Source organism: Theobroma cacao, chromosome 1, assembly GCF_000208745.1.
Source record: "Theobroma cacao cultivar B97-61/B2 chromosome 1, Criollo_cocoa_genome_V2, whole genome shotgun sequence".
NCBI lineage: Eukaryota > Viridiplantae > Streptophyta > Magnoliopsida > Malvales > Malvaceae > Theobroma > Theobroma cacao.
In genome coordinates, this window is record NC_030850.1 from 31,823,565 (window position 1) to 31,850,883 (window position 27,319).

The following is a 27,319-nucleotide window of genomic DNA, read 5'->3' on the forward strand; positions in this document are numbered from 1 at the left end:
ACAATATGGTTATTTCTAATGCAATTTTTACCATGCTTTGTTCCTTCAAGTTGCCTAGTGCAGAACTGTTGTAGTCAAGTTACTTCTAACGTGATTTTGACCATACTCGGATCAAAATTGGGCAAAAGTGATAAACATGAAAGTTATATCCCTTCCTCTTAGCTTTCCAATGGTCTAAAAATCACGTTAATTGGATTTCTGTAGCTTGAGTTATGTCTGAAATAGTACTGCATGTTCGGTGAAGTTTGCATCTGGATAACTTGTGCAATTCCTTACTACTTGACTCCTTTTTTTTAAGACCTTAAAAACATAGGAGCTAAATCAGCTATAGTTAAAAATAAGCATTTTTACCATATAAATGAGCTAAAATAACTTGAAGTAAATTAACTTAATTATGAGTTAACTAATTAAAGAAAAACTAAGAAAATTACTTAAAACTTTGCTTAAACTTAAAAATTTAATCATTTTATCACTCAAAATATGATAAAATAACTCTATATAGTAAAGTTACCACTTTATTTACACATCAAGTAAGTTTAAGTACAATTAACTATTATAAAAAGTCCTTAAATAATTTTTTATTTTTATCAAACAAATTAATTTTTTATTTAAATTTTAAATATTTTTTTACATGTTCCAAAAATTGAATATATGTAGCTTTTAAGATGCAATTGCCTTCTCAGTGGACTTCATTTTAGCCACAGCACACAGTCCAACGACTAATGTAGTGTTGTGTCAATTGTCAAATCTTTTGGAAAAGGAAGGATAAACGCGCGAGTTCCAGCAAGAATACTTTCCAAAAACAAAGATTTGTTCTTCAATTTTAAAAGAATTCAGCATATAAAAATTGGTGTGGGATTTTAGTAGAGAGCTTGCTCTATTTTCCATTCTTCATTTCTTGTTCCAAACTCATGTTTATCTGGACTGGTTGATCGAGCAGCAGCACTTGTACGTTCCAATAATCGCTTGCCTTTTAGCTTTTAAGTGAACGCCGGTGGAAATGAATTAAAGCAAAAGACTGGTTGGTCTGAGTACTCACCATTCGAAACCTCTTTTTTTCTTTGGGTTGTTCACTTGTCAGTCCTCACTTGCCTATATACCACGCAGAGTGATGGTCTGCATATCAATAATTGTTTAAGAGCGAGATAGGGTTAAAGGAAAATGACTGGTTCTCTCGTCTTTTTGAATTGATGGTTGGCAAAAGGAGGTTTACGTACCAACAAAAAAATGAAAACAAACGAAAGATGACAGATTGGAGGCAGGCAGCTAGCTTACCCAAAGCTCTTTAATTTGCATTATTTGCGCTTCCTTGGTTCCTTTTTCCACGCTCTTTCCTGTGCGCCCTGTGCGCTGTTAACTATTAAGGATCAGGGCAGACCCTACTTCAATATTATTTCCTCTTACCTTTTTAGAATCCTTGTCGGAACAATGATTTGGTTGTCTATGAGAACGAGTCAAAAAGAATACTTAAAAGAGTCTTTGCCTTATATTTTATTTTATTTTTCCTGATAATTTTGCCTTCTGCTATAACGTTGGATTTGGGATAGATGTTCTTGGACAGATTATTTGTACTTATAAAAGAACATCAATGATTGAACACAATAACAGTAAGTATTATAGTTTTCGATCGCATGTTATATTTTGATTTAGCATTAGATTTTACACGGTGACGTGGTAAGAATAATAGTATGTAATAACTTATTGTATTTTTATACCTTCATTAGACATTCTTGTTCTCACGTAATGAAATATTTTAATTTAATTCATTCACCTTCAAGTTGAGTTTGAATTTTTTAATATTTGACTCAAGTAGCTCACAAACTTTATTGAGTTTTTTATTTTTAAAAAATATTTTTAATATTTATACATATAAATAAAATAATAAATTTAATTATGTATTTTAAAATTTTATTTAAAACTCGAACTCAAGTCAAGAGATTTGAGTTTCTTATATAAATTAATAATAATTAGTAAGCTCAAGTAACTCTACTATTAGGACGGCCCTTAGGTAAGGCCACCTAAGTAAGAGCTTTAGGTCTTAAATTGAGAAAAATCTTATATTTTTATAATAATAATAATAATATAATTAATTATATTAAAAATATATCAAATTAAAATAATTAATTAAATATTTAACTATTCACTTATGTCTAATAAATATTTATTTTCTCTTATTTCTACATCTCTATTAATTTTGAACTAATTATCTCATTTTTTATTAAAAATATATAAAAATAAAAAATAATTAATAAAATAATATATTCTCTCACTTTTCTAATTATGTACTTAATAAATTTTAATTTTTTATCACTTTTTAATTTTTAAAATGCTATTAATTCTCAACTATTTTTTCTATTTTCAATCAACTAACAATAATATGTATTTAATTATCTCCAACAAATATTTTTCTCACTTTTTTTTATTTTCAATCAACTAATAGTAAAATGTAATTAATAATTTTCAATAGTTATTTTTTCTTATATATAAAACCAATTATCTTTTCTTTTTCAATTTATAATATTCACTTTTAAATTCTTCTTTCCTGATTTGCTATTTTTTTCTTTAATTTCAATTTTTTTTCAAAGAATACGTAGGAAGTCTGTTATGTTATTATATTTATAAAGTCATAAACCTCATTTACGATTTGCAATAAGCATTCAACTATTTGGTGCTGTTCTTCTAATATTTGCAAATTTTTATACTTTATTTTAGAATTTATATTATATTGTTATATTATTTTTATTTTATGTGATAGTTAATTTATTTGAATTAAAATTTTTAATTGTTGATTTCATATTAACCATTAAAAATATAAAATAATTATAATAGTTAAATATTTTTTACATTTCCTAATAAATATTTAAATATATCAAATTGAAAATATGAATTCAGTTATTCAAAGTTAATTTTTTTAATTTCATTAAAAAAACCTCATTTAAATATTTAAATTTAAACTTTTAAAATTATTAAACCGTTCCTATCAAATATTTTTTGAGCCGCGGTCGAACGCAAAATAATAAAACTCCATGGAAATCGAGCTGGACCCTATATCAGCTCGGCTCAATTAAAAGTTTTTATGTCCAGTGTGCAACATAAATGCAAGACTGGATAGGCAACATGGATTATACGTAGGCGCATCACCTAGAATGTTTTGGTTGGTAAATTGGACTATTTAGTGATTGATAGACATAACAACAAATTTGGGGCCGAACTAGTGGTCGCACTGTCGGGACAAATTCACTTACACAAAAGCCCATTAGCAAAATTTCATTAGTTCTTTTAAGCCCAATAAAAACCTCAGCCGACGTCGTTTGGAGAACTATCCAGCTTTCGCCCCATGAGCACGGGCTTAGGGGCAGCCAGGCATAGAGGTCAGAAATCGGTTGAAAACAATTTTTCCACTCTTTTCCAGGGGATTGGGTCTGCGACCCGCGGGAGACGAAATCCCACCACGTGGCAGAACCCTATTGGAAGAAACAACAACGAGCTTTCGCTCATTGGCCAGTTTTCGCAAGAACACGTTGCCAAGAGTTTAGTCCCAAAGTAAGTCAAGTCGTTGATGCCTCAAGCTTCGCTTTGGTGTATCCTGTTGTTGTGTTTGTATAAAAGTTTAAAACTCCAAAGCCCACTTTCAAAACACCCAAACGGAATAAACGATCCATTGGAGAAAATAAGCAAAACCAAAGCTTAGGATTACCCTCTAATCTTTCTCGCAAATAGAAAAAGAAAAAAATAGCATTGTGTCTTAGATATCGAAGATCTGATAAGAATTTCTAAACAATTTGTATAACTTCTGGAGAGGTCCAGTTTCTCTCCTGATCTGAAAATCCATGGCGCATCCAAGGACGAAGCTACTTTTTCTGCTATGCGCTTTGTCTTACGCGCTCGCCGCCTTTGCAGGGTAAGCGCCTATCTCTCTCTTTCTCTTTGCAAAAGTGGCGTTTATGTGCGTGAAATTTTGTGGTGATTTTGATGCAGGAAGAGTTATTATGAGATATTGCAAGTGCCGAGAGGAGCATCGGATGAGCAGATCAAAAGAGCGTATAGGAAGCTGGCATTGAAGTATCATCCTGATAAGAACCCCGGGAATGAAGAGGCCGATAAGCGATTTGCGGAGATTAACAACGGTAAAATCTCGTTTTAATATGAAAAAAAAAATTTGCGTATGGAGTTAATTAGTTTTTCTTCTTGGAATGATTAATTTTTTTGATGAATGGTTAGCTTATGAGGTGTTGTCGGATAGCGAAAAGAGGGGCATATATGATAGGTATGGAGAGGACGGCCTGAAGCAGCATGCTGCCAGCGGAGGCAGAGGAGGAATGGGGAGTAACTTAGAGGACTTCTTCGGCATGTAAGATTTTTGAATTTGCTCTTTTATTAATATCACATTGCGGTTAATTGTCTTTATAGTAATATAGTATTAATTGTTATGCTATGATGAGAATAAACTTGGTAAGTAATGTGCTGGCATTGTAACCCACAATCTAGGAGCCTATTAATGCATCTTATGGTATCTTAGGTATGCTACCCAACTTCAGGTTCCCTATAGTGGTAGTTAGAACCTATACTTTATTGGTGATTATGTTGACGATTGTGCTGAAATCATCAGTAAAATGCTTGTTGTTTACTTATTTTTTGGATAACATACATTGATAATAACTGTTTTAACCTGTAAGAAAGCCTACCTAATCCTACATTCAACTTAGTTTAAATGTGGCTAGCCATCATTTTGGAGGTAATTTTCACTTTTATTTATGTTATGGTGAATTCGACCACCTACAATTGCTGACAAGATGGAGCTTTTCTTTAGGTTTTTTGGTGGCGGCCAGGCAGAAGAGGAAGAGAAAATTGTGAAGGGTGATGATGTGATTGTTGAATTAGATGCAACACTGGAAGACTTGTACATGGGAGGTACTCTTAAGGTGAGAAATCATGTCTTCTGGTGGTATATGTTATCCTTGACCCAAATCTGTAACTGATCAGCTTTTGGTCATCTTGACTAGCGTGGAATCTAAAATATTTGTGCATTTATTTAATGTCATAGATAAGTTTGTTAGTCTATGTACAACAATGTCAACATACGCATATTATATAACCCACTAAACTCGGGAAGCAAGTTTGTAAATAAGATCATATATGTATACACTTTTACTTTCTCAGGATATCAGTAGGCTAAACATCATATCCATCTAATCATAACCAAAATTTTCACCTAGATACTTTACCTGACTTGTTTGTTTTGTGTACCCTTTGCAAATGGCAAAGCTAGACTCTCTCCCTCGAACTTACTTGTATTAGCTATAAGGCATCATAGGATCTTGTATAAAGCATATCAAGCTATGTTATGCACGGACCTGGCTTAGCTATGAGCTAGATCATTAGCCAGTTCTCCTTGTCAGCCTTGTTAAAGCAGCTCTCAGAAGTGCAGAAGACAGAGCTGTTAAGAGAGTGCCATTGGGAACTAATGATGTATACTTAGCAATTTTTTATTTTGTTAACTGTTTATAGTTTCCCAGGAAGCTAGTGGATCAATCAATTAGACATAGAGGCACAGGGTGTAATTTGTTCCGTCTTGTCCTTAATTTGAGCCTTTGAGGGGAAATTAGGAGCTATTAGCTAGGTGCTTGCCTCTCTGTTTCTCCCCCCATTTCCCCTCCTCTCTTCAATGTTCTTATTTTATAGAAAGATAACAGCGATTTGGAATTCCCCAGGTTTGGAGGGAGAAAAACATTTTAAAGCCAGCTCCAGGTAAACGACGCTGTAACTGCAGAAATGAGGTCTATCATAAGCAAATTGGTCCAGGGATGTTCCAACAGATGACTGAACAGGTACTGTGGCTTTATTGTTTGTCTTCTTCTTTAATATTTCAGTTCCATTTTGTTATTGTACTTTTTATCTTGTTTCCTGGGCCTTTTCATGCTATGAAATATGCCATGTGTTATGTTGCCATTATCAAGCCTTTATAATTATTCTCAAAATTTCTTTTCTCAGGTTTGTGAGCAGTGCCAAAATGTCAAATATGAACGAGACGGATATTTCGTCACAGTTGATATTGAGAAAGGAATGCAAGATGGACAAGTAAGTTTGGAGAATTAGAATTATTTAATTTGTGATATCTTTTCATTATTGTTGTTTTTCTCAGAGTGCATGTTGATATTGTTGCCCGGTTTTTCTTAAATAATGTTTAAATGTATAGTCATGTTTAAAACCAAAGGAAAGTGAGAGTAGAAACTGTTCTATGATCTGAAAAGTTTGTCATTTGAAATATTTGACGCAGAAAGAGTTGTTAATAGTACCATCAATATTGTTGTGTTTCATTTTTTTTTATTCTTTAAATCCAAATAATTGTTCCGGATGCTCCTTTCCTCTGTCTGTGCACCTGTGCTTTCGTTAAGTGATCAGAAAATAGAATCATGGTTTGCTGACTTGTTATGGCATGCTTTATTATTCAACATTTCTACTAAAAAGCAGACAGAGAAATGTACTCTATTAAATCTCTCCAGGGATTCTTTGATGTCTTGTATAAATGGAACACATCATTATTATGCAGATTTGTTTGTTTGTCAATTTTGTCAGAATTTCTTATCCTACAATTTCTGTGGGATGTTGTAATTGTCATCATCTTATAGTATCTTTATAGTATACTAGGAGTAGGATATGTAGCTAGTCAATATTGTTGTTGGATTTGGAATAATGTTCTCTGTACATTTTACAGGAGGTGGTTTTTTATGAAGATGGTGAGCCTATAATAGATGGAGAACCTGGAGATTTGAAGGTTAGTTTCCAACAATGATTCGAAAATTTTTTAACGCTTTGGTATGGTCCAGTTATTGTGCTACATGCTGGGCAATGTCAATGTATTTATATTCAGTCAACAATCCTATGTGGCTTTTAGGTAGTATATTTGGCATTTGTCCCATTCTTGCTCACATGAGACAGTGACCTTTTTGCAGTTCCGAATTCACACAGCACCCCATGATCACTTCAGGAGGGAAGGCAATGATTTGCACACCACTGTCACCATAACACTTGTAAGTCTCATATTTGAGGATATTGGTATCTGTCTCTACCTTTCCTTATTACCTTCTTTTGAAAAATGGGAACTATGAACTAATTTTCACTTCCGTACTTGCTCCAGGTTCAAGCTCTTGTTGGTTTTGAGAAGACCATTAAACACCTTGATGACCATTTAGTGGACATTAGCTCTAAGGTAAGCCTGACATATCCTATTTAGCTTCATTTAATTTGTCTCAGTCAACAACTAAATGATCCAAAATAGAATTTAAACATCAATATGTTTAGGGAAATAATCCTGTAATGCATATTCAGGGTATTACTAAGCCCAAAGAGGTGAGAAAGTTCAAAGGAGAAGGAATGCCATTGTATTCTAGCGACAAGAAAGGAAACCTGTATGTGACCTTCGAGGTTTTGTTCCCCACATCACTGACGGAGGACCAGAAGGCCAAAATCAAGGCAGTTCTTGGCTAGGATAGCGGATACGATTTTTGTTGGGTCCTAAGATTGTTCCCATTGTAACATGATATGAGGATACATAGAAACTAGGAAATCTTGGAGGGTTTCTAATTTCCTTCTCTCCCTTTCACCTATTTCCTCCCTCATTAATTAACAAAATACTTAACTTGAAGTCTTAAAATATTTTTGCTCTAATACCTTCAACTGTCCAGCAATTGGGAGGGGCGTTTTTAGTATAACATTCTTTTTTGGCTCATACGAGATACTGTTCTCTATCTCGTTTCTTGTTTTGTGTTCACGAAATAGTTTTAATGAGTTGCTACTGTAATTGTCATTACTACTATTATTTTGCCTCTTTTATATTAAATTTGCGAGTTGTAATATTTTTAAATTGACACCCCAGATCTTTAATTAACTGAAAAGTCATTCCTTAACGGGTTGAAACGCGCCATTCCTCTCCTCCCAATACTTTGCCTATTTATGAGACTTGAACGATGAATTGAAATGATCTAAATTTAAAACGACAGCAACTTAAATTTAAAGCGACAGTGGCTTAAATCTGAAATAATGTAAACAGGACGTCCTCAAAAGCCCAAACAATATCTTTTCGGCCCGAAAGGACGCCACTGAAACTTAATCTGACCTGCCCAATTATCGCACGATGATGAAAAAAAAATGGACGAGGATTCTTTGTATTGGGCTTGGTCCTCTGGATATTGGCATGGTCTCTGTCTTTACATTGTCGGCTTCCCCGCGTCATGCCTTGGGCTGGGCTTCCATTTCTTCCCATCATCTTTTCCTCCTCCTGGTTGGCTGACTCTGATAATAAGATCTCTTAAGTTACCATGTTTCTTTAAACAACAAAGACTAGTTTTATTATTACTGATTTTTACTTAATTTGACATCAAATTACATTAAATCCAAACTCTCTTAGCAATCCTCCTAGTTAGCTAGCTAGCTAGTTCCTTAAAAAGTTCCCACGTGCCCACATTTTCATTTTTCTCTTAAACCCTTACGGGGGCCCTGCCTAGCAAAGAGTAAAGCCCTCAACACAGACGACATTTGCTTAACCAATCAAATACTTTTTCATGATCCAACCGCTAACACATTGGCTTCCCTGGAAAATGTAGTCCACTCGTGTCCAACTACTTGACACACCCCTAAGTTTAGATGCCGAGATTTGTGAACCGACTTTCTTACCAAAAAGAAAGCGATGCCCACCCTGACTTTATTCAATTGGACTATTATGTTAAGTTTTAAAGCTAATTACATATTTGCTCTTTGAATTATGATCAAATATTTAATTTAATAACTAAAAGTTTTAAAAATTGATAATTAAGTAATCAAATTTTAATTTTGTTAAACAATTTGTACCACAAACTAACTACTTTAATTAAATTAATTATATTACCAAAAAACAACTAAGAAAATTACGTAAAGTGTTTGACTCTTATTAATTATTTTTTGATATCAAATTATCTATTTGGTTAATAAAATTAATGAAGTACGTAATATTTATAAGGAAATAAAATTGATAAACTTAATCACAAATTTATATTTTTAAATATTAAATTGATAATTTTACTATAATCAAAATATCAAATATGTAACTAATCTTCAAAATTTAGTGTCATTGCCTCATTAAACTCATTGATTTTGAGCCGCCAAATAACACTATCGTTGTAGTAGTATAATTAATATCGCTTTCGTCAACCTCCAAGATGTTCACGTCCTACGTCAACCCTTTCCCAACCGTCAGCGCCCAAACAAAAATTATTTAGTAGTATTAATTGTTAATATTAAAATAGACATTGCTCATTTATTCACCCTATTTCTAAAAAAGAAATTAGATGAACCGTTCATCGGCCACGGTTTCTTGTAACACAACATCCACATAAGAACTTTATATTATAATTTTTTTTTTATTGTTTGTTTGACATCTACCAATGGGTTTCAATACAAAATGAACTTATAATGATACATAATAAATAGATTTATAAAGTTCAATCCACGTCAGAATATTTGAGTTACTAAAATGTTTTATTTTTTTCCAATTTCAGGGTTATACTTTTTTTTCAAAAGTTTTGATGAAGATAAAAAAATATATAAAAATAGAGTGACAGGTGTCGACCGCTGGCACCTAGTGGGAGGCGTGTAAAAGCCAACGACGAACTGTTAGATAAATCAAGCGGAAGATAGAGAGAAGGTGGAAGAGCGAAACTTTAAGGACACGTCGCTGGGTTGGGTTTCGAGTTTGTAGTTCATCCAGAAATGCTCTGACGTGGCAAACAGATATTCTCTCCACGCACTTTTGGAACCAGTCAGGATGGTGGTCCCCGTCACTCCCCTACCTCTTCAAGCCTTCACTTCCAAACTAAAGGGCCTTTGAGGGCAAACCCGACAAAGAGCGCTAACCCCATGTGCCACACTAAAAGTCTAAAACTCCATTAAACGCCGCCGTTTCCTGCGGCACCTTAATGAGGAAAAAAAAATCGTTTAATCAGGTTGGTGACCTGTTTGGTAACAAGGAATTCCTAACCTTTCTTGCTCCTCTCCAAAAGCTTCCTTTCTTTTATATAAAGAAGAACTTTGATCAAAGATTTTAAACGAGAAAACAGGTAGAAGAAGCAAAGAAAGAAGGAAACGACAGTTGAAATTCAAAGATTGTTGGGTTACGTTAACGGCTTAGCGCCTTGCTTCTCGCTATTGCTGCCTGCTATTGCTTTGATCTTTCGACGTAGAATTATTTAGTATTATAATTTATACTGCTAGTATTAAAATTTACGTTTTAAGAGAAGCTAACGAAGCCCGTAAGCGAATCGTGATTGAGAGAAACAAGAATGGATGGTCTTTGTTTGAAAACGGGGATTCATGGTATGACACCGGCGATCTCGGTAACTGGGGCCCTGGAAAGTAGGACCAACGCAACGCAGGTGAGTGCGATGGGGCGGTCCTCGGTGGATCATAAATCGACATCGGCGTCGGTGGTGCCACCGCAGAAGACGGCGTTTTCCATGTTCTCGTTTCGGTACCCTTTGAAATCTTTGTGGCCCAGAGGTGGAGCTGGAAATGACAAGAGGTACAACGGGATGGCTGTTGACGACGTCGTTTTGGTGGAGAATAAGAGCAATGAAGAGGCAAGAAAAGTGTACGAGGAGAACGTGAATGGCGGCGAAACGAAGGGGACCTCGGAAGGGCAAAAGGGGAATTGGGTTTTGAAGATTTTGCACGTGAAGTCATTGTGGAGAGAAGAGAGAAAGAGCGTTGATGAAGAAAGGGAGACCGAAGAAGAAAATAACCGAAACGGTATCGTCAATGAGGAGGAAGAAATCTGTGAATTTTGTAGAGTTGATGACGATGATGATGATGAAGAAAATGAGAAAAAGGAGATTGAAATTGATAAAGATTCGTTTTCCAAGATGTTACGCAGGGTGTCTTTAGCTGAGGCTAAGTTGTACGCTCAAATGTCGTATCTTGGAAGCTTGGCTTATGCTATTCCAAAGATTAAGGTATGAACTTAGAAATTTGTTTTTGTTCGTTTTCATTCTTATTTTGTTTATTCTTTTTAAAATGCGGGCATGTGTTTGTGAATCGACAAAGTTAGAGATCATTTCTGGGTTCCTAAGACCTGAGATTAAGTAGTTCAATCTATCATTTAATCGAAGCAAACCAGAAATTTCAATCTTAAATCGTTAAGATCATTTTACAAAGTTTTAATTTTCTGTTAAAGCCAAATTGGGACGCCGGGATCTAGCTGAAGTCTTTCTGCACATATTGTCAGCCAATTGGCTCATCATGATTGTTACACGAAAAGTCCTAGAAATCAAGTTCTGCAAATTGGAAAGTTGTTGCTGGTAAAGGTTTTAACTTGATTGTTGCATCTTACAAGGGTTTAGGGTGGTTTTGACTCGATGGTTGCATCTTGAGTTTGTGAAACTTTTGAGTTTTTTGGTGCATCAAGCAAAACTTTACATTTGTGTAATTTTTTTCTATTTGGAAGATAACACGTTTCCATCTTTGATGGGTGTGCTTGGTATTTCTTTATTGATGAAATAGTTATTGCATCCTTGAAGGGCAATTTTCTCTGTAAATTTTACCTTGGCTCACATTAGTAATATATCTATATCTCCTGAAAGTTGAGTTTAATACATCAGCAGTTCTATTTTGTCTATGAAAAATAACATGGTTTTTTTTTTCTCCTTCATCTTCCTTTTGGGGTTAAATTTAGCCTGAAAGCCTCCTAAAATATCGTGGTTTACGCCTGGTAACTTCATCAATAGAGAAGAGAGAATCGGCAATGAAAGCTGAGAAAAATCATGAGAAAACTGGTGTGTCCTCTGAGAATCAAGAGTTAGAAAGGAATAGAAAGGATGATACAGTAGGCAATGAGCAGAAAAATATTGGCTACCGGATCAGCGCCTCTGCTGCGTATCAGATAGCTGCCTCCGCTGCTTCTTATTTGCATTCCCATACAAAGACCATACTTCCATTCAAATCATCAAAACCTGAAAGCAGTAAGGATTCATCTGATGATGGCAGTGGAAGTGAAAGCAGCGCTGAGATGAGAAACTCTGATGTGGCCTCTTTAATAGCAACCACAGACTCTGTGACTGCCGTGGTTGCTGCTAAGGAAGAAGTGAAGCAGGCTGTTGCAGATGATTTGAACTCAACTCATTCATCGCCTTGTGAGTGGTTTATATGCGACAATGATCAGAGTGCTACAAGATTCTTTGTAGTTCAGGTAGGTAACATTATCCATACATGAATTCATTTTTTATGTTAAAACATTACTTTTTGGATATGTGGTAACGGGGGAATAAAACGTGCTCTCTTTATAAGAGTTGCAAATCTATCGAGAGCTGATTACATGCATGCATTTTGCATTTTGGACAGTGACCTTACATTTTGATCTAGTTGTTATGCTGTTGCCATTGACACTTTCACAAGACCTAACTTATTTTTTTTGCTTGTTTTTGGCCCCTTTTTCTGTGCATTTGGTTTTACTCAAATTATGACTTGTATATGTAGGGATCCGAGTCATTGGCATCTTGGCAGGCAAATCTACTTTTTGAGCCTATTCAGTTTGAGGTAATTTTTTAATAAATCTGTTGATTTGCTGCTTGCAAATCTTTATGTGATTTGTTTTTATTCGAAAATTTATAAGATGCTCATAGAAATGGCATCATATGCCAACTTCATCATAACCTTTTTCAGACAAGCGAATCAGGAATGTTGAACATCTGTATTTGGCATGTGGTTAAATGTATCATAGAGGAATGTGATAAATGTATTTTCTTTTATTGATGAATGCAATACAATCTTTTTGGTTTAGGGATTGGATGTTCTCGTGCATAGAGGTATATATGAGGCTGCTAAAGGCATGTATGAGCAAATGCTGCCTGAAGTCCGTTCCCACTTAAAATCTCATGGCAAGCATGCAACTTTCCGCTTCACTGGGCACTCTCTTGGTGGCAGCTTGTCACTATTGGTAAATCTCATGTTGCTGATAAGAGGTGAACTGCCGGCTTCTTCCTTACTTCCTGTTATAATGTTTGGATCACCAAGCATCATGTGTGGGGGTGATCGTCTTCTTCGCAAACTTGGGTTGCCACGAAGTCATGTTCAGGCAATCACAATGCACAGAGACATTGTTCCCCGAGCCTTCTCTTGCAATTATCCTAATCATGTCGCAGAGCTTTTAAAGGCTCTTAATGGAAACTTTCGCCATCATCCTTGTCTCAATAGTCAGGTAATGTTTCTGCATTTTCAAATATCAAAGTGCAACTTAATTCGAACATGTAAGTAACTCTCTGATCTAACTCTCATTATTTTGTTTTACTGCAGAAGCTATTGTATGCTCCAATGGGGCAACTTCTGATATTACAACCAGATGAGAAATTCTCTCCACATCATCATCTCCTTCCTTCAGGAACTGGGCTATATTTTCTAAGCTGTCCATTGTCAGATGTTGATAATGAAGAGAAGCTGCTTCAGGCTGCATGGAGAATTTTCTTTAACTCGCCACATCCACTTGAGATCCTGAGCGACCGCACTGCATATGGTTCTGAAGGAACCATCCAAAGAGATCATGACATGAATTCTTACTTGGTATCTGTTCGAGGTGTGATTCGGCAAGAGCTAAATCGCATCAGGAAAACCAAGAGAGAGCACCGGCGCAAGGTCTGGTGGCCCCTGGTGTTACCTTGTGGCATCAATGCTGGTATCATTCTTGGGAGACCTGTTGCAACAATCAATGTGGGCCAAGAACAATTCAACTTGGTTGGCGTTTTGCAAACTGGGAGAGAGTCCTTGAAACGGTTCGGTAGACTTGTTGCTTCACAGCACATGCATTTGCTAGTGATTCTTTTGTTCCCTGCCAAGTTGTTACTCTTGGGTGCATACAGCGTGATCAATTTTCGCTGATCAGCATATTTGGTTGCGCGTGTAGTGTTTGTTTGGAGGGAGGGAGTATTGAACAGGTGGCGGCACGTGGCTGCAAGATGGTTAGACGATTCTTTATTCATTGATTTAAAAAAGGAAAATTGAAAACGATTCATTCTTTTTCTTTCTTATCATTTTTTTAATCAGACGGACAGTGTCAAATTGATGTATGGAAATAGTACATTGATTGTGAATGATACCAATACCAAATGAAAAGAAAAAAAAAATTGATTATACTTGGAATTACGAGTATTGCTCTACTAGTGGAATCCATATTATGTTTTGTCTCCTGGGATCACTGGTAGTTAATCTTGACTTTTCCTCAATAATAGTTGCCCAAATCTTACCAGTTTTACCCGGATATGGTTCATGAAAATGGTAGTCAAGAGTGTTGGGTTTTGCAGATACGGCCGTGGAGTATAATTGAAACTTGAAAGAAAGAAAGATCTTGCTAGGTTGCTATAATTATTGAGAATGATGTTAAGCTTAGTGGTGTTGAGTGAATCAGATCTATTTAACCATCAACAAATATCTCAGTCACTACACCAATGATTGAATCATGCACAAAACGTGTCGCAAACAAGTAAAATATCACTCTCTTAGAGTGCACTCAATTTTGCCCAGATCACTCGAATCAAGGGAGCTCCTTGATTTCTTTGGAACTAATGCAACTTCCCTTAGACCTGGAACAAGCTGTTATTTGTTAGCTAGAATTAGCAATTCCTGCTCAGATTCTTTACTTTTCTTCGTGGTCTTGCAATCTTGCTGCCCAATTGTTGTAATGACCCACATTAAGCACATGGGAGAGATTCTCAGAAATCGACAAGCCATGAACAAAACGTTTTCGTCCTGCTTGGGGCTGCAGAGGAAAAAAGGTTCATCTACTGACAAAATAGGAGTCCCCACAAAGCCAGGTCCAAAATGGCTGTGATCGTTATGCCCATCCATCCAACAAGGCAAAAAGTCAGTCAGCCTGTTTATGGATGAACCAGGACTACCTGGCTCACCCGAAGCTCAAACTTTCTCCCATAATCGCGCGTTGCAGCAGCGTTTACGTGTGGACTTCCATCGTTATCCGGTGGTTGCTTTGCTTCGGGGTTAGCGAGTTTGCTAGAACAACGGCCTTGATTTTTCCTCTCTTTTGGATTTGATACAAGGGATGGCAGGAAGCTCGAAAGTGGGACGTGCACCATTGTGCAAGAGATGCCAAAATTCATGAATGTGACTTAAGATTGGCAAGGGCTATTCATGGGTAAAGCTTGTGGTTGAAGAGGAGGAAGGGAAAGAAACGTAAACAATCAAATGAACATTAGATATCGACAGGGAAGGACCACCTTTAACGACTACTACGGTTGAAATAATGTACACGACAAAGGAAGTAGATAACATGTTGTAGAATTGGTTATTCTTTTCAACTCAATAACGTTTCAAACAATTACTTTTACGACACATTTAGTCGCAAGAACGGTTTTAAGAAACATTTGTTCTTTAATTTGGTTGTCCAATATTTTAAGGTATAGTTATTTTTAAAAATTTTTTATTCTCAAATATTACCTAAAATGAAAGAATAACTAATACCAATTTTATGGTATTTGCTATTTTATGATTGAAGAATAATCTTTAAAAATGATAAGATCAAAATACCCTGTATAAGTTTAAAAAATCAACCCTACTTATATGAAAATATTTTTTCTCTAATCATTTTCTCTCTCCGTTTTAGCTTCTCTTTTTTTCCTTCTCTATAATCTTCCGCCCACCATCAGAGGGGAACGGCAATGGTGGAAGTGATTTTAGAATTGGATTTAGAGATCTTCTTCCAAATTCAATAGAGAAAATGCCAAATTAATGTTTATAGTTAGATCTAGTAGCAGGGAGCGTCGAATCTGGCCGTAGAGTGCTAGATTCCAAGAGTATTGATCTAGTGCCTTAGTGGTTAGATTCAACCACAAGGAGCAGTAGATCGACGCACCATTATGCTAGGCACATCTCCAAGGATTGACCAAAAGAGAAGAAAGGAAAATGAAAAAAAAGAAAAACAAAATTAAAACAAAAAATTGAAAATTTTAATTCTATATTCTAAAAATAATATTTTAAATTAAAAAATTAATTGAAATTATTAATATTTTAATCATAATAGTATTTAAATTATAAATAAAATAATACTATTTTTAAACATTAATGATTAATATTTTAAATTAATAATAAATTATTAATATTTTAAAATAAAAAAAAATAAAAATAAGTAATCATATATTATAATAATCAAATGAACATTAGATATTGATAGGGAAGGACCACCATTAACAAGTACTACGGTTTAAATAATACACACGAGAAAGGAAGTACAATAACATGTAGATTAGTCTTTTCAACTCTATAAAGTTTCAAGTAATTACCTTTAGTACAAGAAACTATACCACTTGATTTTAAAGGAACATAATTTAAAAAGTAGAGATAATTTTTCCAAAAAAAAAAAAACTAATTAATTTCTTCAATTCTAACGATGCATTTGGAAATGATGTCGGTAAGCTATTCGGAAAGACAATATAGATTGCATGCCTAAAGTTGAGAAGATTAATAGCGTGGTTAATTTGTGGGTTTAGGTTAGTTGGTGTAATACATGGCGTAGATAAATAGATGAGGGACATGCCTTTGTTTTCTTGCCTTGGGATTTGGGTAAGGCTGCGAAGGAGGGTTCTTCGGGCAGCCCAAAAGGGAAAGAGAAGTGTCCCTTCTTCTACAGGTTTGCGCAAAATTTTAAACCCATTTATTCTATCCAGTGGAGGTAGTAGACAAGGAATTTGCATAGTATAATTCCTACAACTTTTGAGATCAAAACAAGACCCAAAACCAGGAGAAAGGGCCACGGGAGAGAACGATGACTGGAAGCTCGTTTTCGTTTACTATGGGCCGATCCACGCCACCATCTTAAACTGCGGTTAGCGGGCATCCAAATACTTGGGTTCAGATGTCAATCCCAGGCGAAGCATCAGAGGGGATGGAGTGACAGTCATGGAGTTGGGTTGTTTCTTTTGTTCTGATGTTCGTTAACATAAGGCCCAAGAACAATGACCACCACAAACTTGGTCATCGAAAGGGATGCAACACCTATATTCTAGAACAACATCCAGTACAGAACCGTTTCTTAAACTCAGTTGAAGTTGTTGAAACTTGGAAATGCAATCGATTTCTTTAAGATTTCTATACGTACTCACACTAACCTCACATCACCAGCGAGAGTTTGTTAGGCACCCAGTTTTTTTTTTTTCTTTTAAGCAAGCAGAATTTGAGAGAATGAAGTTGATTGTTTAGTAGTGTGTTGAGAGCTTTAGACAGAAGAATTTATGGACACTAAAGGTACCCATTAACCTAGAAATACTAGTATGATGTTCTGATCCTGGTAGCATTTGGCAATCTAAGTTCATGATCTAGTTTGGCGATGTTAATTCAAGACCATCAAATACTAGACAATGTTAACGGATGATAGTTTAGTTACCCCTTTAAAGACTTCCAAGCTCACACTCAGGTTGGATTGCCATTAACTTGTAGCATCATCCTGCATGCATGAACATAAACCTCTAAATGCAAAGTAGTTGTCCTTCATATGAACCTTCTGCAGAAGCCAGAAACAACAAGGGAAGGTTGGATAATCCAAGAAATTCCATTGTTCTGAGGATGTTATTTTAAGGCAGGAAACCATGCCAGAAAGGGGATGCGACTGAGATGAGCAAAACGAAATACAATGAAACCTATACTAACTGTTTCAGCTACTATAAACGCTGCCAACATGAAATAATACTTTCAAATATTTTCAAACTTCCACCCACTTGACGGAAAAGCCATGTAACTTTGTAAATTTATTTTCAAATAAACTAACAAGACTAAATCCTTTTTCTTGACATATTGTTCAATTTTACATAATCCTGGCAAGAGTAATTGCAACAGGTTATCCAAGAGAAACACAAAGTAAAGGTGATTACTTTAGTCTATAGCCAGAGGGGAAACTCTAACTTTCCATGTAGAAGGAAACATCATCTCCAAACTACAGATTGAGCTTACCAGCTAAGTACCATGAGTGCATGGCAAGGCTGCCAAAGGACATAATATTAGAAAGGGAAGATAACCCGTGAATCATTCCAAATTTTTTGTTCATGGCTGCAAGCTTTGGATTAGACTTTGCAGCTTCTTGATTCTTTGACCACCCAATTTCATCACCAATGTTCTGTTCTTTCTCCACCTTGTGCCTTTGCTTCATCATCTGCATTATCATAGCACAACAATATTGCATATGTAATATGTTAATGCAATTCAGAAAGTCAACAACAAATTGAAATATAAACTCAAATCTGTACTCAAACATCCAGCATTTAATCGACTTAAAATGAAATGAGTTGTTTATTTGATAGTTGCCAAGAAAATGTATAACAAACAGAAAATAAATACACTGTTGATTCTTGCGCATTCAACACAAGCATCCACTCAACTGATTCTCATACAACCATTCTCAAAAGTAGTAACATACTCTAAATTCTCATGCAGATGAAACTTTATCAACCAAAAACATTCGGCCATTAGACTAGAAAATTGAAAATTTTTTCCCTTTCTTTTCCCTACCAGCTGAACCCAGAGGAGTCCAATAAAATTCCACAAGCTTTTATTAACTAACAACGCAGCACAGGATTTAAATTTTATGATCAACAAGAAACAAAATAAACTTGATAAATAGAATTACCTCAATGGTCATGGGAGTAAAAACGAGCAAATTGGAGAGATTGAAAGCAAAACCAGAGACTAAAAACCCAAGCTGGTACTTCTCCGCAGTGGTCGCCGACTTCCACGGATGCAAATAACCAAACGCCGCCACCGCTATGGCACAACAAACACCGACCATCGAGAAATAAGCCGGGAACATCTTGCTTTGTAGATTACCAAATTGATGCCTTGGCAGATTCCTAAGTAGAATTTTTAGAAAATAAAGTGATTAATTAAACTTAAAAATTTTTAATTCTGGGATTATGGCGATAATGCCAAGAGCGTACTTGAACATGATGATACCGCCGATGAAAGTGACCCAAAGGGCGGCGCCCCAGGCGGTTGCGAAGCTGAGGAGATGAGCTAGCTTAATGAAAGTGGAGAGCTTGGGTGAATTTGGACCGTCCAATTTTGATCCGAAGGTCTCCGGTGAGAATATCACTCCGACAGCCAAGAAAGCCACCGCCGTTAGAAATCGTGTTATCCAAGCCATCTCTCCGATATTACTAGAAAGTGCGGCGAAGAAAATTGGTAACTACTTCTGGGGGATTTTAATTCTGATGGGGGAAATGTTTCTAACACTTCGTCCTCAGTGCTGGCTGGCAGTTGGTGGTTGGTGGAATTTCTATGGATTTTAGAGGTTTTTACTTTAATAAAGTTACCAAATTGCCCTGGTTGCTTACTTTATCAGATTTACGGTCTAACCGTCAATTAAACGCAGTCCACCATTTCTTTAGAGGGGTTGGCTATTTTACTTAATTTTCGTATTCTCCCCTCTTTTATTCTATTCTCTCCACCGCCTTAATATGACCGGCGTAATTACTCGTTAAGGAAATCTGGTAAGGAAATGACAAGGCATTTCCATATCCCTTCAAGATTCGAGTTTTGAAGTTTGATGACGTAATAGTTTTAAAAAAAAAGATAAAGTCATTAATTGACGCAAAAAAAGAAATAATTAATAAAATACGGAAATAATGCTTCTAGCTTCAGGCCACTAGTCTTTCCTTCCCATTAGGCCCAGAAACAGTAAGGGGCTGTCCTCTGAATCGGTGAGCAGCCCAAGAACAAAACACTTGTGAGTCGGCATCCCCTCACAGCGACACGTGGAGGCACCAGGTTCAATCATGATTTTTCCATCTCCCGCCAGTGCACCGAAAATTCAATCAATGACAATGAGAAAGCAAAAAAGTTTTCCCTCCCCCCAAATTATATCAGAGACTCACTATTTCCTCTCTTCCTCGACAAGTTTGGTAAACCCGAAACACTCCCTTTTTGTAGCTCACTCTTTCTCAGTTCTCATTTCATTCCCAAACTCTTTGCATCACAGATTTCGGATTCCAAAGACTATCTTACGACGATTCTTGTCTTTATCTTTTCTTTTGTTTTTAGTCAAATCAAATCTCCATCGTTTCCCAATTACCCTAACTTTATAATCTTCAACGGCTAAGGTTGGATCCAATGCTGGAATCTGATACTCCCTCGAAAACGTTTCTCGGCGTTCGTTTTTGTCTTTTCGGCTTCGATCCCGTCAACGAGCACAAGGTCCTTCCGCTATCTCCCGCTTTCTCTGTTATGTTTTGTCTCGATAGCTCTCTACTTCTTACGCATTGTTTAACTCAAAGTGCTCATTTAAGCAATATATATATATATATAATTTGGTGATGATAATTGATTTGGTTTTATTGTTAAAAATTGTGAAGGTTCGGGTAAAGCTCATTAACGGTGGCGGCGTAGGTGTTGGTCAGTATAACCAGAATTGCACTCATGTAATTGTTGATAAGATTGTTTATGTAAGTCTTCAATTTAATTTAGCCCATGCGGCTTGCTTCTTCTACTTCTTCTTCTGCTTTATAAAGTTTATTAACATTCAAAACCAAAATGCTGAAAATCATGCTTTAATTGTTATGTAGGATGATCCTGTATGTGTTGCTGCTCGAAATGATGGTAAAATAGTTGTCACTGGATTATGGGTTGATCATAGTTTTGATATTGGAATGCCTGTAGATGCTACTTCGGTGAGTTTATTTTATTCTAGTTCTAATTTTAAAAACGAACGGTCTCATTACGTGGTGAAAGATTTTCAAGTTATATATGCTCTGTCTATTATTTGGATTCATGAATTCAGTTCGTGTAGACTTGTAGCTCTAATTTTGAAAAATAGCCAACAATCTATGCACTCTATGGATAATTTACTCATGCAAACGTTCTTTGACTTAGAAATGTTTCATTGGTTTTAGGTCCAAAAAAGTTTTCATGTTTTTTTTCTTTAATAATGTTGAACTTTACTTATCCTCCGTTGTAAACTTGTGAACTGTCATTGTTTTTGGACAGATCATGTACAAACCTCTTCAAGATTTTAATGGCATTCCTGGTGCTAAAAGTTTAATTATATGCTTGACTGGATACCAGAGGCAAGATCGAGATGACATTATGGTATTGATCTCTCTTTACTATCGTGCTGCTGCTTCTTTTTGCTCATAAAGCAATTTTATTTCTGTTTTTGTTATTTTAATGATAATAAGATGTTATGGAGTTTTACTTGATTGTTTGCAGACAATGGTTAGCTTGATGGGTGCTCAATTTTCTAAGCCTCTGGTTGCAAACAAAGTCACCCATCTTATATGCTATAAATTTGAAGGTGCAGTTTTCTACTTTCCTATGTTATCTTTATTATAGGGCAGCTAAAATGAACTGCAAAATTCTAAGGACTGTATATTGGTCATATTGTCTTGTCAATCTCTTGATCTTCTCTCTGGCTATATGTTTTTTTCCTAATGAATGTTATGCTGATGAGTTCTTTCTTTTTCCTGTCAAATCTTATATTATCCATCTATCTTTTCCCTTGACAAACATTATACTTCTTAATTTATCTATTGTTTCATGTTTGCATAAATTTATTTATTTGTGTATAATTCTATGCACATCTAGGAGCCAGTAGTTATTTATCCCTTCCAATGGTCATCGCTGTTAGTTAACGATGCTTGAATTTTTTTTTCTATCGCTAATAAATTTGTCACATGACTTTGGTTTTTATTTTTATTTTTTACTTCTGCATAATGAACTTCATTAGTAACTTTTTAATAAATCTTGCCAATTATGCAGGGGAGAAGTATGAGCTTGCCAAGAAAATCAAGAAGATAAAGCTTATCAATCACCGTTGGTTGGAAGATTGGTATGCTTATAGAGAACTCAAGTTTGTAGTCTAGTATAGCATATTTTAAATGCTTCCAAAACACATTTTCCTAATAGCTAGAGAACTAGACCTTGCATATAAACTGTTTTGCTGTTGTTTGATCTCTTATTATTTTTATGCAGTTTAAGAGAATGGAAACTTCTTTCAGAAGCTAATTATAGCAAGAGGTAAGGGCCTTTTTGAGAATGCTACCTGTTTTTCTATATAACTTTCCTACTGTGCATATCCTTCGGCATCTTGATGGGTTGCATTGCAAACATGTAACTCACTACTGAGTTTATTTGCCTATGTTTCATGTCTTTGATGGATTAGCATGCTGCATGTGAAGGTCCTTACTGTTATTGCAGGCTTGTAAATTTATGGCTTTCTAATTTGTAATTGCTTGGCTCTTATCCAAGGAAGAAAAAGTGAAAAACCAAAGTTTAAGCTGTACCAAATTATAAGCTAATATTTTCATCTGAACAGTGGTTTTGACTTAGAGATGATTGAAGCTGAAGCTAAAGATTCTGAAGACGAGGCTGAAGAAACTGTATCAAAGCAATCTGGACAAAAAAGTTTGAATAGGAGCCCTAATAATTTGAAAGCTGGAATGCTCAGTTCCAATGAGTTGCCCAATTCAGCAGTTGAAGTGCCAACTTTGGCTATGCCCAGACATTCACCGAATACCAAGGAAATTTTATTGACACCTGGCAAATCTCATCAAGGCACAAACTTCAATAATATTAATGTTCCCGAGCTACATGCTTTTAAGGATGCTGATGTTCTCGGGGATGCTAGTTTTATTAAGTTAGCTGAACCACACAACAGAAGCCCAAATTCTACAAAGGTAGATAATAGCTTGACATCTACCTCTAAGAGCCCCTCTTTGTCTGATGAGAAGTTTACTGCTATAAGTTACACAAGGAAAACACCCAGGAAATCACCAGCAAAGTCTACCCTCCCAAATTTATCAGGAGAGATATTAGGCAACTCTGGTGACTTTCCTCAGGGTATTAAATTCAAGGATGCATCTGACAATTCTTCCTCTAAAATGCAGCAACCAGAGGAAAGAATCAGTTCGTTTTTTGTTGAATCTCCTTTGAAAAGGGATTTATGTCATGGAGAGGACTCAGCTGGTATATTGCCTCAGAAGAGAGCATCAGAACTTTCCACCAGTAGCTCTAAATCACAAAAGATGAGTCATAATGCAAAAGCTGGCATCAAGGGGAGTGCAGTTGGTATTGAACAACTGGAACCAACATCCTTGGTGGTTGATCAACTACATATTAAAGACTGCTCAGTGGAAGGGACTGGTTATCTGAATATTGTACCTAACTCGTGTGCTAGCAATGCAACTGCAAAGTCCTTGACAAATGATCTTTCTTCATTTATAACTGTAACTGCAGAGGACAGACAAATTAATACTGATGAAAAGTCACCCAAAATGTCCTTTAGGGGATATAGGGAGTCCACCTTGGCAGGCAAGCACGATATGCAAAATGAGAATGCTGATGAGAAGTCACCCCAAATGTCCTTCCAGGGATTAAGAGAGTCCATCTCAGCAAGTGGACCAAACATTGGGGATTCTGGCCTGGGAAGATGTGTACAAGTGGTTAGAGAGCCTGGGGAGCCACTGAATAAGAAGCAAGATGTTAAAATTCCTTCACTTGATGACAGAAAACTGGAGATGGAAAATTCCCATAGTCCTGCTACCTTGGATTTGCTTGAAGGAGGAAGTGATAAGTTGGTGACAAAACCGCTTAACAAGAAGATGCTTGCCAAAAAGACCTTGGGTTCTAGACCAAAACTGAGTAATATTTCTAACAGAAAAGGTTCTATTTACTCGAGTAAAATTGCCTCTGAAAATGATTCTACAATTTGCTTGAGTGGGGCTAATGAAAAAGCAATTCATAACAGTGCCAGTGAGCTTGAGGCATCCCCTTTAACTATTAACATGGAAGCAGCAAAGGATGTGGTCAAAAAAGTTGTCGCAGATGCTGCTGGTAGTAAGGCTCAGTTCGTAAATGATGAAACTGAAGCTCCAGATGAGGAAGATGAGAATGATTTTGAGAAGACACATGAAAAAGAGAAGTCCGAGCTGGTTGAATCGGCATGTAAAGCAGATACTATCATAGAAGTGGAACATGTCAGACAAGATTCTAAGGTGGCTCTACATGAGAGTTTAACTACCTTAGAGAATGGGACAAATGGAACTGATCCTAAGAGGGCAGTTGGTAGCAAGAATTCTGAGTTGGGTGAATCAACTTTAAAATGTGATGGCTTGAAAAGGAAAGCAAGTAAAAGGAAGAAACAACTTTCAGGTAAAGCCAAGATGAAGACTGTTCCTTCTGAATCCAAAAATGATTTAATTGGGGAAGATACTAGTGTCGGCAAGAATGTTGAGGAGAAAGATGATGAAAAGGAGAATTTCCTGCCACATCGTGTGGGCAAAATAAACAGCAGCCCAGTTGATCCCAAGGAGATTGCTGGCAAATCAGTTGTTGAACCCAATAAAATAGCAGTGAAGACTAATGATAAATTTCGGAAGGTCAATTCTAACACACAGACAGTTCAAAAGGTTTTCAACAGATTTGAAACTGAGCCTGTATGGTTTATATTGAGTGGCCACAGACTACAGAGAAAAGAATTTCAGCAAGTCATTAGGCGTTTGAAAGGAAAATTTTGCCGAGATTCTCATCAATGGTCATATCAGGCAACACATTTCATTGCCCCCGATATTCGTAGGACAGAAAAACTTTTTGCTGCTGCGGCATCTGGAAGGTACCATATATCTAACTGTCAAAAACTTGGCCTAGCTTTTTCTTTGGTTCTTTTTTTTTTTTTTGAAAAGTTTTTTCTTTAGTTCTTAGTGAACTCCTGGTAAAAGTTTCTCTATGATTCATTCTCCAATTAAAAAGATGCTATGAAGAACTTTTGCTATTTATATTGAGGTTTTTGGGATCACATTGTTAACATCTATGTACCACTATTTCATTTTTTATTTCAAATGGTTGTTGAATTTGACTTTCCTCTGAATGCAGGTGGATTCTTAGGACCGATTATTTAAGTGCTTGCAATCAGGCAGGAAAATTCTTGGCAGAAGAGCCTTATGAATGGCATAAGAATGGCCTCAGTGAAGACGGTGCAATAAACTTGGCGGCTCCAAGGAAGTGGCGTCACTTACGGGAGAGAACAGGCCATGGAGCATTTTATGGAATGCGCATTATCGTGTATGGAGAATGCATTGCTCCTCCTTTGGTATGTTTTTCAGTATTCAGTTGTTTACAGTGTTTTCAACTACTGTAATGTCTTCTACCTTACCAGCAATATTTTCCACGAAAGATTCTACCTGTTGGCTTTTTTTGTTTTCCATGAACTAATAGTTAAGGTTGGTTTTGTATACAGTCTTAATGTCTCTTTGCTTTTTACCAATCATCAACCAGGATACATTGAAGCGTGTTGTGAAGGCTGGGGATGGTACTATTTTAGCAACTTCTCCCCCTTACACCAGATTCCTCAAATCTGGAGTTGATTTTGCAGTTGTTAGCCCTGGCATGCCACGTGTTGATTTGTGGGTTCAAGAGTTCTTAAAACATGAGATACCTTGCGTTGTTGCTGATTACCTAGTAGAGTACGTCTGTAAACCTGGTTATTCCCTAGAGAGACATGTGCTATTCAACACTCAGGAATGGGCAGAGAAATCATTAACCAACTTGACGAGCCGAGCTGAAGAGATTGTCGAGGACTTGACCACCCCACAGCCTCCAGATGATTGTGGGAGTAATGATGTAACATGCCAAGTTTGTGGTTCTCCTGAGAGAGGAGAGGTCATGCTAATCTGCGGTGATGAAAGTGGTTCTGTAGGTTGTGGAGTGGGCATTCACATTGATTGTTGTGATCCTCCGCTTGAAGATGTTCCTGACGACGACTGGTTTTGTCCCAAGTGTAGCAGAATAAGCAGAAACCGCGCTACGCCTCCCAGGAAGAGAAAAAAAGGAACCTCTCAATCAAAGGGTAAGTGATTTTTCATTCCTCTTTGTAACCAACACCTCACAGCTTATGGAACAGTTGGCTTACGTATCAGTTTTTGTACAATTAATTTTGGGCCTTGTTGCCTAGCCTGTATAAATCTAGAATTAGTCTGAAGTTGTAAGCGATACTGAAATAAAACTTCCTAGTTAGAATATTTCGCTGGCCCATTTTAATGCTGGATGTTTATGCTTATGAGCTTAATCTCACCTTGTAGAAATATTGACATATTGTTGCTGAAAATTTCCAGTAAATAGTTCCTGTTCTTCTTAAATTGCTTCTCTTTTGATCAGGCTTATCGGTATTACTTCTAATTTGGGCCTTATGGCTTAATAGACCTAACAAGTAGAAGACAAACATTTAGCTCAAACCCAAATTTTGTGTCACCAACATCCATGAATCAGTCCTCAAGCATGTTCGTGGGCATGGAAGATTGTTGCCTGTTGCGAGCCTTGGCAAAATAGCAGGTCAGCTGTTGCTGTAGGTCAATGTTGCAATGCACCCTTTCTTTGATTCTTTCCCAACGGCCTTTTAATTTTTTTTAATGAATTTAAGAAATTCATTAAAAGTCAGGTCAAAAGTGACGTTATTACCATCTAATTAATTAGTCTCAGTTTTTGAACTTGATTGTTATCTTTAGACTTTTATGATTTAGGCCGATGGCAATTAAGGCAGGGCAAAGTACAATACGGTACTAGACGGTGGAGTTTGACATTTTGAGAACCCGACGTTTCCCAAGAAAAAAACATTAAAAATAATAAGAATAATAATAATAATAAAAAGAATAGAACAGGAGGCCGTAGTCTGAACTTGCAGAGCAAACGTTGAAAAAAGACCATACTACAAGCTACTAACAGTAGCATTCTGTGGGACGCGCTGCAGCCCGAAGAAAATTGTTGTTCACGCATTGAATCAAATATTTAAGATGCTTCAATAAAATACCTGAGCAGCCAAATTTCTACCATTTGCATTAGAGGTCTGGATTGCCGGTTAAATCTTCCAACACAATCAATTCCGTCTGCATTAATGGTTCACGTCAATACAGCAATCCAAACATTAATACGTGCAAAAGTGTAATGTTTTCTTTTGCGTTTTTGGACTTTGTAAGCATTCATGTGAGTAGGTAATGGTTTACATTATACAAACCAATTCTAGTTTTTAAATTAAACAAAAGATTTGGTCAGCTCTCAGCGTCGAATTGACTGACGAAAGAAGGTGGCATGATGGAGAAGTCTACCGAATTCACATTGTCAAGACTTTGTCAAAGCAAAGCAAAGCAAAGCATTAGACCAGACTCGGATCTCAATACAACCCCAATTAACTACAATTAATAGCTTTGCCAGCCAAAGTAAAATCTCAACTACTCTAAACCCAAAAATAAAAAACAACAACAGGCACACATTATTCTTTGTACTTTTTCTTTATGTTTTTTACACAAAGCAAGAATAAAAA

At 36.2% G+C, this 27,319-nt stretch overlaps 4 protein-coding genes across 4 annotated transcripts; 3 read left to right on the plus strand and 1 right to left on the minus strand.

Moving 5' to 3' along the window:
• On the plus strand, positions 3,586-7,819 carry LOC18613669 (dnaJ protein ERDJ3B). Its single transcript, XM_007051008.2, has 10 exons — positions 3,586-3,901; positions 3,979-4,127; positions 4,222-4,351; positions 4,811-4,922; positions 5,712-5,828; positions 5,992-6,078; positions 6,716-6,775; positions 6,954-7,031; positions 7,139-7,210; positions 7,330-7,819. The coding sequence occupies exons 1-10, from the start codon at positions 3,831-3,833 to the stop codon at positions 7,486-7,488; spliced, it is 1,035 nt and encodes a 344-aa protein (XP_007051070.2). The 5' UTR covers positions 3,586-3,830; the 3' UTR covers positions 7,489-7,819.
• LOC18613670 lies at positions 10,032-14,201 on the plus strand. The gene is made up of 5 exons (XM_018113940.1): positions 10,032-10,982; positions 11,702-12,214; positions 12,502-12,561; positions 12,806-13,222; positions 13,318-14,201. The coding sequence occupies exons 1-5, from the start codon at positions 10,314-10,316 to the stop codon at positions 13,894-13,896; spliced, it is 2,238 nt and encodes a 745-aa protein (XP_017969429.1). The 5' UTR covers positions 10,032-10,313; the 3' UTR covers positions 13,897-14,201.
• Positions 17,742-19,292, minus strand: LOC18613672 (transmembrane protein 205). Its single transcript, XM_007051012.2, has 3 exons — positions 18,954-19,292; positions 18,647-18,866; positions 17,742-18,172 (listed from the first exon to the last, which is right to left on the minus strand). The coding sequence occupies exons 1-3, from the start codon at positions 19,157-19,159 to the stop codon at positions 17,957-17,959; spliced, it is 642 nt and encodes a 213-aa protein (XP_007051074.2). The 5' UTR covers positions 19,160-19,292; the 3' UTR covers positions 17,742-17,956.
• Positions 19,885-26,056, plus strand: LOC18613673 (BRCT domain-containing protein At4g02110). Its single transcript, XM_018113797.1, has 10 exons — positions 19,885-20,208; positions 20,367-20,456; positions 20,577-20,681; positions 20,998-21,099; positions 21,220-21,304; positions 21,769-21,838; positions 21,982-22,026; positions 22,325-24,619; positions 24,880-25,096; positions 25,282-26,056. Exons 1-10 carry the CDS (start codon positions 20,125-20,127, stop codon positions 25,858-25,860), a joined length of 3,672 nt encoding a protein of 1,223 aa, XP_017969286.1. The 5' UTR covers positions 19,885-20,124; the 3' UTR covers positions 25,861-26,056.